At 54.2% G+C, this 12,986-nt stretch overlaps 1 protein-coding gene across 4 annotated transcripts in view; it reads left to right on the top strand.

Annotated features, from left to right (window-relative positions):
* Positions 1–3,884: 3,884 nt before the first annotated feature.
* Positions 3,885–12,986, top strand: part of TTC7B (tetratricopeptide repeat domain 7B) — a 268,355-nt gene continuing 259,253 nt past the window's right edge. For 2 of the 4 annotated variants that reach the window (XM_021675705.2, XM_021675701.2), the window contains exon 1: positions 3,885–4,005. In XM_021675705.2, the coding sequence (XP_021531380.1) occupies positions 3,885–4,005 (121 nt within the window). The remainder of the gene's footprint in view (positions 4,006–12,986) is intronic. The other 2 variants (XM_021675703.2, XM_021675702.2) reach the window with 1 other exon arrangement.

The raw sequence follows: 12,986 nt of genomic DNA, 5'->3' as shown, positions 1-12,986 counted from the left end.
CACATCCTTGTCTTGTAGCAGGAGCGGCTGCAGGAAACGGATCTCTTAGACACCGAATACAGGAGGAAGGAGTTTATTCGGCCAGGAGCAAGGTGGCATAGTTGCCTAACAGCCAGCTCCCCTAACAAAGCAAGTTTCCTTCTTTATGTAGGCTTATACTTTAGATGTTACACGTGGAAGAATCTTAGGTTTATAGCTTAACATATAAAAAGGGTCTCGGTTTACAGTCTTAGGAATTACATATGAAAAGGATCTCAGTTTACAGTCTCAGGAATTACATATGAAAAGCGCTTCGGTTTATAGTCTTAGGAATACAAAAAGGGGAAGTTGATCCGAGATGCCTGGGTCTCCCTCTTCAGTCTGACCTGTACTACCTGAATGCCTAGAGGAAAAGATACTGGCTTAATTACTATTATGAGCACGAATGCCTTCTCACTCCTGAGTTTACCTGAGTGCTGCCTGCAGGTAAACACACCTGGAGAACCATCCAGGGACTTTGTCCTCATGGGATCACTTGTGCCTCTCTAGGATTGCCGTGGCAGCCATGGATGAGGACAGAATATGGCAGGGAGAGGCAGGAAGGAGCCAGAGGCCCCAGGGCTCAGCTCTCAGGCTCCCATGGCGAAGGCTCAGAGGGCTCCTTCTCTCTCCTGCTTCAGGTGGACCATGCTTGTCAGCTTCTGCTCCCAAGCCCCATACCCAGCAACCTCTGCACCCAAGCACATGGTCTGAAGAATATTCTGGCGTTGGGCCCCTGCAGGGTGGGAAGGTGGAAACCTGGAGTGTAGTGACATGGATACATCATTGGGGTGTTACATCCTAAGGAAAAACACTCCAGGCTGGCTCTAGACCTTGGGAACTCCAGCCTTGTTCCTTTAAGTTCCCACACTGTGCCAGGCCCTATGTGGGGTGCAAGAGGCAGAGAGACACAGACTGACAGCTGACACGACACTCCTTTGGCACACTGGCACTGTTCTATGTGCCCTACCTGTATCTCCTCATTTCCTCCCCAACCAGCTCCAGGCGGGAGGTATCAGAGCTGAGGAACCGAGGCCTGGGGAGGTTAAATGCTGCGGCCCAGGCAGCACCCGCCCTCATGAAGACACCCCATCAGCTAGGGAGGCAGACAGATGGCCCTAGTCATTCACCTCCCAGGGTGGTGACTGAGGCAGGGTATGAGTTAGTCATGAGTAAGACCCTGCCCTTCCCAGAGGGACACAGCAAGTGCCGTCACACAGGGTCGTCAGATGTTGAGCAAGGCTTCTCTGTGACCTTTGGCCTGCATCTGAAAGAAGGCCCAGGACTCTGTCTCCTGGACCAGACAGAGAATATTCCCAGCAAATCTAGACAGACTGGAGTTGGGAGAACAGGAGGGTGTCGAGAGAGAGGAAACGTCGGCTCTGGAGAGTTCTTCTCAGGGCCAGGGCGCTAAAGGGTCCCCTGTTGAAACTCGAACATTCAAATTCCCCTTTCCCTGGGCTGGCCACAGGGCCTAGGGCCTGTGAGCTCAACTTCCATCACCTCGGCAGTCCCTGAGGTGCCTGAAAGTGATACTGGTCACGTCAGAAAATGTCTCCGGATCTTCCCTCCTCACCTCTCTTAAATGTCTGTGTTTCAGCCTCCACAATGGTAAACTGAGGTCCACAATGCGTGTTCTTCATAAACTGCGGGCTGTGGTGGGGATGAGAACCTGCATGTGACTGCTTTTGGAAAGTTGGAGTAAGGGGCACCCAGAAAGGATGACGCTGACGCTCAGTGGCTCCTCTGACTGCAGGCGGGCTACGGACCCTGCCACACTGACGGCTTCGCTCTCAAACGCAGGACCCAGAATCCAATACTGCTGCTGCCATAGCCATTCCCCTGGCAGTGTTCTCAACACCGCAGCCACAGTGATAGTCCTAAAGTGTAGGCCCGATCATGCCACTCTTCTGTGAAAAGCCCTGCGTGGCTGCTCCACGCCACCAGCGTAAAAGCCAAAGTCTTATAATGGCCCAGCAGGCACTACACAGACCTCCCACACTCTGCCGGGCTCAGTGGCTCACACTGGTAATCCCAGTACTTTGGGAGGCCAAGGTGGGTGGATCACAAGGTCAGGAGTTTGAGACCAGCTTGGCCAATGTGGTGAAAACTCATCTGTACTAAAAATACAAAAATTAGCTGGGCATGGTGGCGTGCGCCTGTAATCCCAGCTACTTGGGAGGCTGAGGTAAGAGAATCGCTGGAACCTGGAAGGCCGAGGTTGCAGTGAGCCGAGATCACGCCATTGCACTCCAGCCTGAGTGACAGAGCGAGACTCCGTCTGAAGAAAAAAAAAAAAGAACTCCCACGCCCGCCTCTAGGAGCTCACTTCCTGCCTCAGCCCCTCTCCCTCACTCCACCCCAGCCCCTCTGGCCTCTGCCATTTCTCCATCTCACCCAATGTGCTCTAACCCCGGCGCCTTCACACTTGTGTTCTCTGCCTGGGGTATACCTCCCCCAGAGATATCCTCTTGGCTCCCTCTCACCTTCTTCAAGTCCAGTGCCACCTCCGTTAAGCCATCCCTCACCGCCCCATTTTAAATGGCAACACTTTCTCAGCCTGGAGTGCAATGGTGCATTCACTGCTCACTGCAGCCTCCACCTTCTGAGCTCAAGCAATCCTCCTGCCTCAGCCTCCCAAGTAGCTGGGATTACGGACATGAGCCACCTACCTGCCTGTCCCAACCCTTTATGTTCCTCACTGGATCCTTCTCTGTTTTTTCAAACAGCCCTTTTTACCTTCTAGTTTACTACTTTATATTGCTTATTTTTCCCCCAAATGGAACGTAAGTTCCCTCAAGGCAGTAATTTTGTCTTTTTATTTCACAATCTATCTTCGGCACCGAAAACAGCACCCAGAACACAGTAGGTGATCACTAGACAGGTGATTCACTGAAAGAACACAGCTGGACACCTGGCCATTCTCAGTCTAGGTGGCCAAGATAGGAGGCCCCACTAGTGACTGTGGCTTCCCCTCAGGGTGCCCGGGAGCTGGTGTCTGGCCGAGGCGGCCCCTGCCTGTCTCCGTTTAGCCATCTAGGGCACCCTGGCAGGTGCTGTTCCTTGCCTGAGATGGAGGCGCCTCTGCCCACCTCTGGCTGGGTAGGGGCTAGGGCTGCGGGGCAGAGGGGCGCCTGCTAAGGGTCACAGGCCAACTGGGCCCCAGGGAACTGCTGGCCACCTGAGATGGCAGGACAAGCTCGGCCCACCCCACTGCACCCCTCACACCAGGCCCACTGGTTCTCCTGGGCGGTGACCTTCCCCAGGGTCACTGCCCTTGCTTGGCCCTGCTCCTGGGGGTCCCACCCGCTCCCAGGCTGTCGCTAGCTCGCTCCTGATCCTCACCCCTATCTTCATCCTGCCCAGACCCTTATCCCACCAGGCCCCTCACCTGCCCTTGGTCAGATCTCTCTCCCACTCTGCTCCCCACCCCCACCTCCACTTTCCCTCGGTCTCCACCCCGCCCCAGACACCCCCAGACCCTCCCCCTGGCCTCCCTGCCCACCCTGCCCTTTGTCCCGCGTGTCCCGGTCTCCCGCCTCTGCCCCGGCCCCGGCCCCCGTCCCCGCCCCCGCCTAGCCCCGGCCCGGCTCCGGCCCCGGCCCTGGCCCCGGCCAGTGCTGCGGCTCCGGCCCTGGCCGGCAGGGGCCGCTCCTCGCGGCGCCCGGGGCCCCGCCGCGCCCGCCACCGCCGCCCGCCTCCCCGCCCCTTCCCCAGCCGGCGCTCCCGTTACGCCGCGGAGCCGGGAGCCGGGAGCCGGAGCCCGAGCCCGCGGCGGCAGCGGGAGGCTGCGAGGGGGCGCCGCGGCGGCGGCGGCGGGGACTGCGGGGCCTGCGGGGCGGGCGGCCGGGCCCGGCCAGGCCGCGATGGCGACCAGGAAGGCGGGCTCGCGGCTGGAGACGGAGATCGAGCGCTGCCGCTCCGAGTGCCAGTGGGAGCGGATCCCCGAGCTCGTCAAGCAGCTGTCGGCCAAGCTCATCGCCAACGGTACGCGCCGGGCGCGCCGGCCTGGGCTGCGGGGGGCGCCGCGGCCTCCGCGGGAACGGGCCCCCGAGGCGCGGCTGGCCATGGGGCGCTGGCAGGGGCGCGGCCGGGCCGCGAGGGAGCCGCGGCCCAGGGGATGTGCGCGGGGCCGGGGCCTGGGGGAGCCCGGGTGTCCCGAGTCACGCGGTGTGGGGGCCAGGGGCTGTGCCGGCGTCCGGGGTTCAAAGGTGCAGGGCGGGCTTCTGCGGAGTCTGGGGTGTCGGGGAGGGGGTTTGAGCGAGTCCGCTGCTCCACTGGGACCCCAGGAGGTTAGGGGCCAGCCTGGGGCTTCTAAGAAGTTAGAGGTGATGAGGGTCAGGGGGGTCCCTCAGGACATGGGTGAAGTCAGTGTGTGTAGGGTTTGCTCCGGGAATCAGGATGTGCTTATGGGGGTCTGGAGTATGGGGTGTTGAATGAACACAGACCCCTGGGAAATCTAGTTTGTAAACATATGATGTTTAAGGGGCTCTGGGTGGAAGCGCAGACTCGGGGTGTGTGGGGTGGTGGTGGAAAGCAGGTTGGGATGTGTGTCCCGGCGTTCAGAGAAGTAGTATCAAGGCTGCCGACCTGGAGAGGTCAGGGTTGGGAACAGAGGAGAAATCGAGCCAGGGGAACCTGGAGGGAGAAGATTGTGGAGCGAGGTGGGAATGTGGGTGAAGAAGGTTGAGAGATGGAGTTGGGTGGGTGAGGGGTTGGTGCCTGGGCCAGAAGGGGGTCTGAGGCGGCCTCTGAGTAGGAGCCTGCTGCCTGGAGTTGGTCCATGACCTCTTTCACTGAATTGGTTCTTATACCGAATCAAATCAAAATTGCATCCAGAATCCCATTCCAGTGCACAGCTCCACGTGGCCTTATTTGTTTTGGAAGCGAGTATCTTTAATATTTGCTTGTCTTTCAGTACCCGCCCAAAGCACAGGCATCAGCGCACAGTGGCCAGAGGGCAGAGGGTTTGTCTCATTTCATTCTGGGCTTCCCCAGGCCCGGTGAGCACATGTTGGCTGAACGAATGCATGAAAGAGTGAATGAATGGATGGCGGCACTGCTCTAAGGAAGGACATCTGCACTATTTTCAACCTTCTCACTTCAGACTGCTCAGAAAGGAGAGAGAAGTCACGTGTCCTCCTGGAGGGTGGTTTATGTTTGTGTCCTATGGTATTAGTGCCTGGAAATTAGAACTTGGTTTTGTGCACTCTCAATGATGGACATGTGCTGTGGGCAGGTATCTTCTGGGTGAACGCAGGTGCCATGGTGGTGTCAAGGGCGTGGAGATAGCACAGACCCTATCTGGGCTCCACGTGGTGGAAAATGTGGACTCTTCTCAGTTATGTCAGCCTTTGAGGAGATGGCGTTCAGTCCTGGGCCCCAGAGGCAGCTTCCCCTTGCCCTCTGAGTAGGGCTCACCTGCTTCTCCGCTCACCTGCAGGATTTTCTCTTTTCCTCTTGGAGTTGCACAGTCTTGGGTCTACTTTGTGGCTTCCCAGCTGTGTAGGCAGAATGATGCCGCTGTGCAGGTTGATGTTAGGATTAAATGGGTTTCCTTGTGAGCCTCCTGGTCTTTTTTCTTCTGAATCCACGTGTTTCCTGCTGTCTTTGCTTATTCATTCACCTAATATTTGCATGCCCACCTGTGCGAGTCACAGAACAGTGGTGAACAGCACTGACCAAGCCCCTGCCCTCATGCCCTCACCCTGGTCTCAGAAGGAGGTAGATGATAAGCAAATATGAAAATAAATAAACAGCACAGCTTGAGATAGTGAGAAGTGATTGAAACAAAACAGATGAGTTAACGTGATTGAGAATGACACACAGATGACAGGGGACTCAAACTATGGTGGTCCCTGGAATGAGAGGGTAGATGGGTTTTTGATGGCCTGAGCCTTTCCTCCTCACCTTCATGGCCCCTGAAAGGCTCGGCTGTCTTCCCAGGGGCTGCTCCCGATGGCCTAGGATGCGGTCATGAGTGGGCCTTGGGAATGGGGTTTGCAGGGGCACTGTGGTCCATGGGTCTGTGTGCAAGTTCAGTTTGGGGAAACTCATCGGAGATAGATTTTTGTGCCAGAGACTCACATGGTGAGTGGTAGCCACGGACAGCAAAAAGTTACCCAGACTTGAAAAGGTCAGAGAGAGCGAGTGTAGGAAAATAAAATGATGAAGCCAAGAAAAGGATGAAACCAAACCAGAATGATTGTGGCTCTCCTTTGGTGTTCAGGGGGTTGTTTGCAGGAGAGGCCTTTCCTTCCTTTGACTGGTGAGGCCTTCCCACTCTCGGGCTGGCAGAGAGACTTCTTCCTGGCTTTTGGGGCACCAGCTCCCCCATAGATTCTCAGGTGCATGAGCACAAGTTCTGGGCAGATTTTGCAAAATCCTGAAGTTAAAGCATCTGCTTCTTAGAATAAGGAAAGCAACTGAATACCATGTTTGTCATACTAAGACAGTTACCTTGAAAACAACCACAGCAAAAAAAAAAAAAAAAAAGGAAAAAAGAAAAAAGAAAAAAGAGTACAATGTTTGGAACCAACCAGCCAGGGGCCTGATTCTTGTGACCTTGGCCACTTCTTGACTTGGTGACATTGGCCAAATCACTTAACCACTCTGAGCCTCATTTTTCTCATTTTAGAATGGGATTTAAATGACTTACCTTGCAGGGGTTGTTATGAGGATTAAGGTAGCTACTACCTCTCAGAGCCAGCCACTCCTTCCCCTCCCTCCCTCCCTCCCTCCTTTCCTCCCTTCCTTCCATCCTTCCTTCCACAAAGAGTGAGTCCCTGCTCTGTGCTAGCCACTGTTTCGGGCACTGGAAATACACCAGTGAACAAAATAGACAAAAATGGCAAAAATCTCAGTCCTTTTGAACCTCACATCCCAGTAGGGAAGGGGCCAGGAGACAGATAATCGATATAATCATTAGGTAAAGTTTACAGCGTGTCAGATGGTGGTCAGTGCTATCAAAAGAGGAAAAAGGGGAAGGGGTATAGGTGCTTCGGGGATGCGCTGGGAGTGCCGGATGCAGGAACTACTAGTTTAAATAAGGTGGCCGTGGAAGGCTTCCCCAAGAAGGCAGCATCCGAGATGACACCTAAGGAGGTGAGAAGTGTGTCCTAGGGAGGGGACTTCAAGGGCAGACAGTGGCGGGGCCTTGTAGGCCGTGGGTAAGGCTGTGGCTTTCCTCTGAGATGGGGCTGCGGGAGAGTTCTGAGCAGAGGAACCCTCCTTTCCAAAGCTCCCCCTTGCAGTGGGCTTCCCCGCCCAGCAGCATTAGCTCCTTACGGGAAGGAAGCATGGCAGCCCCTCCCATTCAGGACTCTACGTAGTGGACGCTTTCAGAGTGTGCTGCCCCAGCCCAGCTCCTTTGAGATAAATTGGTTTAGACATTTTGCCAAGAGGTGGATAAGGAAGAAAAGGACAAATGCCAAGTTGAAAACTGAACCTAGAAATCCGTCTTCTGCCTCTACCCTACCGTAGTCACCATTTTCATTGCACCATCTCAGAAAACCCCCATGTGGTCGGAGCTAGCTGTGCGCCAGGCCCGGGTGAGTCCCAGGAGAGAATGGTTGCCTAAGTTAAGGGTTGGGAGGAGACAGTCCCCCTGAAGCCTAGGCCTCGTGACCACCATCTGACACCCTGAAGCATGGCCCGGGGATGAGTGGCGTGGGCATTACCCGGGAACCCGTGAGAAATGCAGATTCTTGGGCTTGCTTCAGACGTGTGGGGTTAGAATCCACATCTCAGCAAGGTGTCCAGGGGCTTGGGGGACACGGGGAAGCCTGAGGTGCCCTGGCCTGGAGCTGAGGCAGCAGCCCGGGCGCTCAGGGGTGAAGACGGAGAACCGCGCACCGGCTCCATTTGGCTCTCAGGTTGGTCCTCGTCCCTGGGAGGACAGGCCCAGTTGCCCTCTCTCTCCAGAATGTCACCCTCCAGCTTCCCAATGATGAGATCTGGAGCATTTTCCACTGTGTGTGAAAGTGTAGTGCTCTGGCACCTGGGCTACAATTCGGACTTTACCTGTAGTGGCTGGGTGACCTCTGGCCCGTTTCTTAGCCTCTCGGAGCCTGACTTTCCTCCCTGCTCAGCCAGGGCTCAGAATGCCCACTCTCCCAGGGCGCCTGTGAGGATTCAGTGGGCTGATACATGTCAGCCAGGGCACATGGTTATAACGGCACTGACCCCGTGTGACCCTGGGCAAGGAGGGCCGAGTCACAGCTATCAGCCTGGCGGGGAAGAAAGAGAGTGGGGGACCTAGAAATGACATGCTTGAGCTAGTGCCCTGTCAAGATCTCGCATATTCTCAGTGACACAGCAGGCACTTGGGAGGTCTGCACGCGCCCTGACGGGCAGCCGCTCCCTCTTCTGGGGTGGGGTGGCTTCCCGCCTTCCCCAGCCTGCTAATCTTCTTAGGCAAGCTCAGTGACTGAGTTCCCTTAGAAAGATTAGGCCCCAAATGGTAGCTTCTCCCTGAGGAGATCATTGCCTGTTGGATCCTATAAGATTTTGAGACATTTTAATTACCTCTTGGTGACGGGTAGGTAGGGAACTGGTGCCGGAAACAAGGAGTATTTCTGGGGCAAAGTTTGGTAGGCAAATGTGTTCAGCCCATGAAGAGGGTGTGGAGATCCGTGCTGTTTTAAGTGCGGCGTGTACAGCAATGTGGCTTCCCCTTGGTGGGGAGTGCAGGGTGCTGGGCTCCTGGACACCCCCTGGGCTCATGCACACCCTCCCATGAAGGAGAGGAGTTGGGTGGACTGTGGTCTTCCTTGGCTGGCCGGAGGGTCTTCTCGGGAAACAGGACTGAGGTTTAACTGAGAGTCTCTGCTGTGGGGTGAGGCGGCCCTGTTGCTTAGAGGTGACTTCTTTGGACATGCCTGGGCACCACAGACTCCTGGGAACCCAGCTGCTCCCCTCTGCAGGGAAGGACACCAGTGAGACCTCCCATGACCCTCCATTTTGGCCTCTCTGGGCTGGTCTTCCTGCTTTCAAACACTCTGTCCTGTTGTCCCCAGAAGACCACACCTTTGTGACAGACCCTGTGTCCTGCATTTTGGATTTAAAAGACTCATTTATTTGACAGTGACCGATGGATGGCACTGAGCTAGTCATTGGGGCTCGTGGTTGTGGTAGTCAGGGCAGAAGGACCTTGATTTCTTGTGGCTGCACACAGTGGGGCTGGGATTGCGCAGCTTGCTGCCAGCCTCCTCCATCCGCTTGGTCTGGTCATGTCCTCCCGTCACCTGCTGCACTGCCTCTGTTCCCCCCACCTTCCTCGGCTACTGTGGCCTCCTGGACCCTCTCACACATCTTGCTTATTGTCTATGCACCTTTGCTCACACTATTTGACTCTGGAATCCTCTCTGCAGGTCAAAAGCCTGCCCATCTGTCAAGGTCTGGTTCAAGTTCCTCCCAGCTATCCTTTCATCACAGAAAAGGCTGTTCGCCTCATAGAAGACAACTATACAATGTCAGAACCAGAGAGGACCTTAGAGATTATGCTGCATCGAAGTTTTCAAACTGTGCTGTCCAGGAACCCCTGTGGGAACATGCTTTAGGGCTCTGGAGGTTGGGTGAGCAGGCCTCACTCGCTGGGGCAGTTTTACTTTTCCTTAAGGCTTCCTTTGAAGGAAGGGCTAATAAACTTAAAACAAAGGACTTTGAGACCCATTGATGTAGTCCAGCCTCTTATAGATGACAAAACAGTTCCAGAGAGGGAGATGTCTCCTTAAAGCCACCAACAAGCAAGTGGCGGAAGCAAGCAGAGCGGGTAAGAGCTCTGGCTTGGAGTTGGGTTGCTTGGTTTCAAAGCGTGGCTCACCTGCTTCCCAAGAGGGATTACCTTCAACTGGCAAAGCCCCCTTTGTAGAGTGGTGACACACATCCAAAACCCTTTTATGGAAGCCCTTGGGGCCAGATGTATTTCAGAATCCAGAATTTTTTAGAACATGTTATGTATACTGGACATTATGTGACATTCCCAATGGGGTCTGGGGCAGCATTTTGTAATAAAACGGGTCATTATTTCTGCCTCAAAGCATATAAGCAGTCACTGCAAAAGGGAGAAACAGACTATAAATAGCTTCACATGGGTTCAGTTGAGGTTTTTGCCATCCCATAAATGATTAACAGCAAAAAACAACTTTTGGTTTTTAGAAAGTCCTGGATTTCAGAAACTGTAGGTAAGGTATTATGAACCTGTAACAATAGTGCCAAACTTACAGGAGCTTGTAAGGATCAAATGAAGAGAAAACCAAAATACCTGAAAGTACTTCTTAGTGCCTGCACAGAGTAAGCCTTCACTAGTTCCCAGCTGTTGTCTGTTGCTGGTGGTGGGGGGTGTTATCTGCTCTCAGTTCCCAGCTCAGGGCTGTTTCCCTCCCCTATGCCACCTGTTTTGGCATGTGACTTGTCTTCTTACCAAATGGTCAGCTTCTAGAGGGCCAAGGGCCGTAGTTCTACCTTTCTGGTCCCATGACATGGAGTTGGGCTCATAGCACATGCTGTGTTGAATTGGGTCGGCTTTCATGGGCCGAGGCCTCTGAGCAGTTGGAACAGGCCTAAGTAAGGAAGTCAGGCTGAGGGTCTTCCAAAATGGAAGTGAGGGCCAAGTTACGTGACTATCACGTGATGACTCTGTCCCTGAGAAATGGCATCCTGCAAGGACAGCTGTTTGTCCTTGGGGTTGGTGGGGTCTTGTGAGTCATGGCCAGCCAGAGGCTCCCTGGTTGTTAATCTGGCATTCTCCACCCCCTTCCCCCAGCCCTGACTCATTTTCCTTCTTGATTGGGCCCAGTTTTGTTTAGCTGTCAGCAGTAGCACCATGTGCTTCCCTGTAGGAGCCCTGGCCGCAGTAGATACACTCCCTTGCCTGTGATTGGTTGAAGTGTGAGCATGTGACTTAGTTCTGACCAATGAGACATCAGGGAGCATTTGCTCAGTGGAGGGGCTTCTGCGAGAGATTTCCTTGTGCCGTGCTTAAAAGAGAAGAAGTGGTCTCTCTTTTTCCCCTGGAAATCGTTCATATCTTTGAGGCTTGGAGCTGTGACCATCTTATGGCCATGAGGGCACCTGGCCTAGGAGTAAGGCAGACCCAAGGAGGGTGGCGGCGCAGAGAGACAAGAAGAATCTCGCCTGATTATATCACCAGGTTGCTGATGGCATTGGGCCTGGAGTAGCCCTTCTCTGGACTTCCTGTTATGTGAGAGAATAAATTCCTTCCTGTTGAAGCCACATTGAGTCAGTCATTTGGTTATTACTGGCTGCTGAAGGCATTCTAACTGGTACAACACCTCTCACTTACCCAGAGCACCTCTGCACCCCAGCTACCCTGCCAGCTGTGCCCTGGGCACGCGGGAGTGGCCTTTGCTCCTTATTCACATTGGCCACACGTGGGTGGATTCCTGCCCCTCTGAGTGACCTCATGCTTAGTAGATGGTGGAGGGTTGCAGGCCTTAGACATGCGTGAAAGCCAGTGTCTCCTGCCTGAGAAGCCCAGGAAGAGGGACGAGGTTTTCTGAGACCTCAGAAGCATTCCCAGCAGCCACCAAGACAAGGATGAGCGGATGTCTGACCTAGAGATGGGTCAGATGGCTACCATTTAAAATATGAAAGATGGCTACAGCCACAGGAAAGCTAGTGGAGTGGCTTCAGCCCTTCCCCCCGTCGGGTTTGTCCATCCCTGCTTATCAAGTGTGGCTAGTGGTGGCAGCACCAGAACCATGCAGAGCAGATCTGGTCTGGTCCTTTTAGGGGCCACCAGGCCTGGAGTCAGAATCTTCCTGCATCTGCCCTCCGAGCGACCTTGTACACATCACTTGATCATCTGAAACTAGTTGTCCTGACTTCATGGGTGTTAAAACAGTGCTAGTAGGGAAGAAGAATGAATTGCATTTCTTGGGTCTCTCTCTCTCTCTATTTTTTTGTAGAGACAGGGGTTTCCCTATGTTGCCCAGTCTGGTCTTGAACTCCTGGGCTCAAGTGATTTTCTCCGCTCCGCCTCCCAAAGTGCTGGGATTACACGCGTGAGCCACTGCACCCAGCCTCTTGGGTCTCTTGTGTGCCAGATTCTGGGCATGAACTTTTACATAGATCTCAGTTAATCATCACAACAAGTGAATGAGGCCAGGGGTAATTCTCATTCAGGGATTGCGTAGACTGCGGCTAGAGCTGTTAATTGAGCTGGATTCTAGCCCACTTCCAACTAGTTTCACTGTTCTTCTATTACACTAATGTTTCTCTAAACTGGTTGGATCAAAAAACCACTTAGCTTATTAGAATCCAAATTGCAAAGCCCTACTCCCAGAGATACTGCTGCAGTGGATCTGGGGTGGAGCTGGGTTCTGCATTCTTAAGCTCCCAGTGCTGCAGGTATGTGACATGCTTTGAGTAATACTAACCCAAGTGTAGTTTATAGATTACCAGACATCTCGGCTGAGGGTGGTGATTCTCTTGGCCCAAGGTAGGAGCTGGAAATCTACATTTTTAAACAGCCTCAGGTAGTTTGAGTAGGCAAGTATGGGAGCCTTTGCTCTGAACCACAGCGGTTAGCATTTAATGAGCACCTACTCTGTGTGGGCACAGCACCAGGTATCAGAGGGGCATCAGAAGAAGCAGAGTGAGTAGGTCACCAGGTAGGGAAAGCTTACAGTTCAGGATTGTCGCTCAACCTCTGGACACCAGCATCCCCTGGGGGCTAGTTAGCAACTCGGATTGGCAGGCCGGGCCCAAGCTTCTGCTTCTGGAGGTCTTAGTGGTTTGGGGACTCAGGAAGCAGGATCCTTAACAGTGCCCCAGGTGATTATGGTGCACGGAATTCTAGGACCAGACTTCAGACATGGTTGTCCAAGTGGGAGACAGAATGTGACCCCGCCGCCTGAGGACAGCAATGACAGCATTGCTTACAAGGCACGGAGGGTACAGCTGGGACACTGGAGAGCTCAGACTCAGTGGCAGTGGGTAAGCAG

This window comes from Aotus nancymaae, unplaced genomic scaffold (assembly GCF_030222135.1).
Source record: "Aotus nancymaae isolate 86718 unplaced genomic scaffold, 86718_ANA_hifiasm-v0.15.2.pri h1tg000011l, whole genome shotgun sequence".
In the NCBI taxonomy this organism is placed as follows: domain Eukaryota; kingdom Metazoa; phylum Chordata; class Mammalia; order Primates; family Aotidae; genus Aotus; species Aotus nancymaae.
The sequence above is the reverse complement of the archived record's forward strand: the minus strand, read 5'-3'. Positions and strand labels throughout refer to the sequence as shown.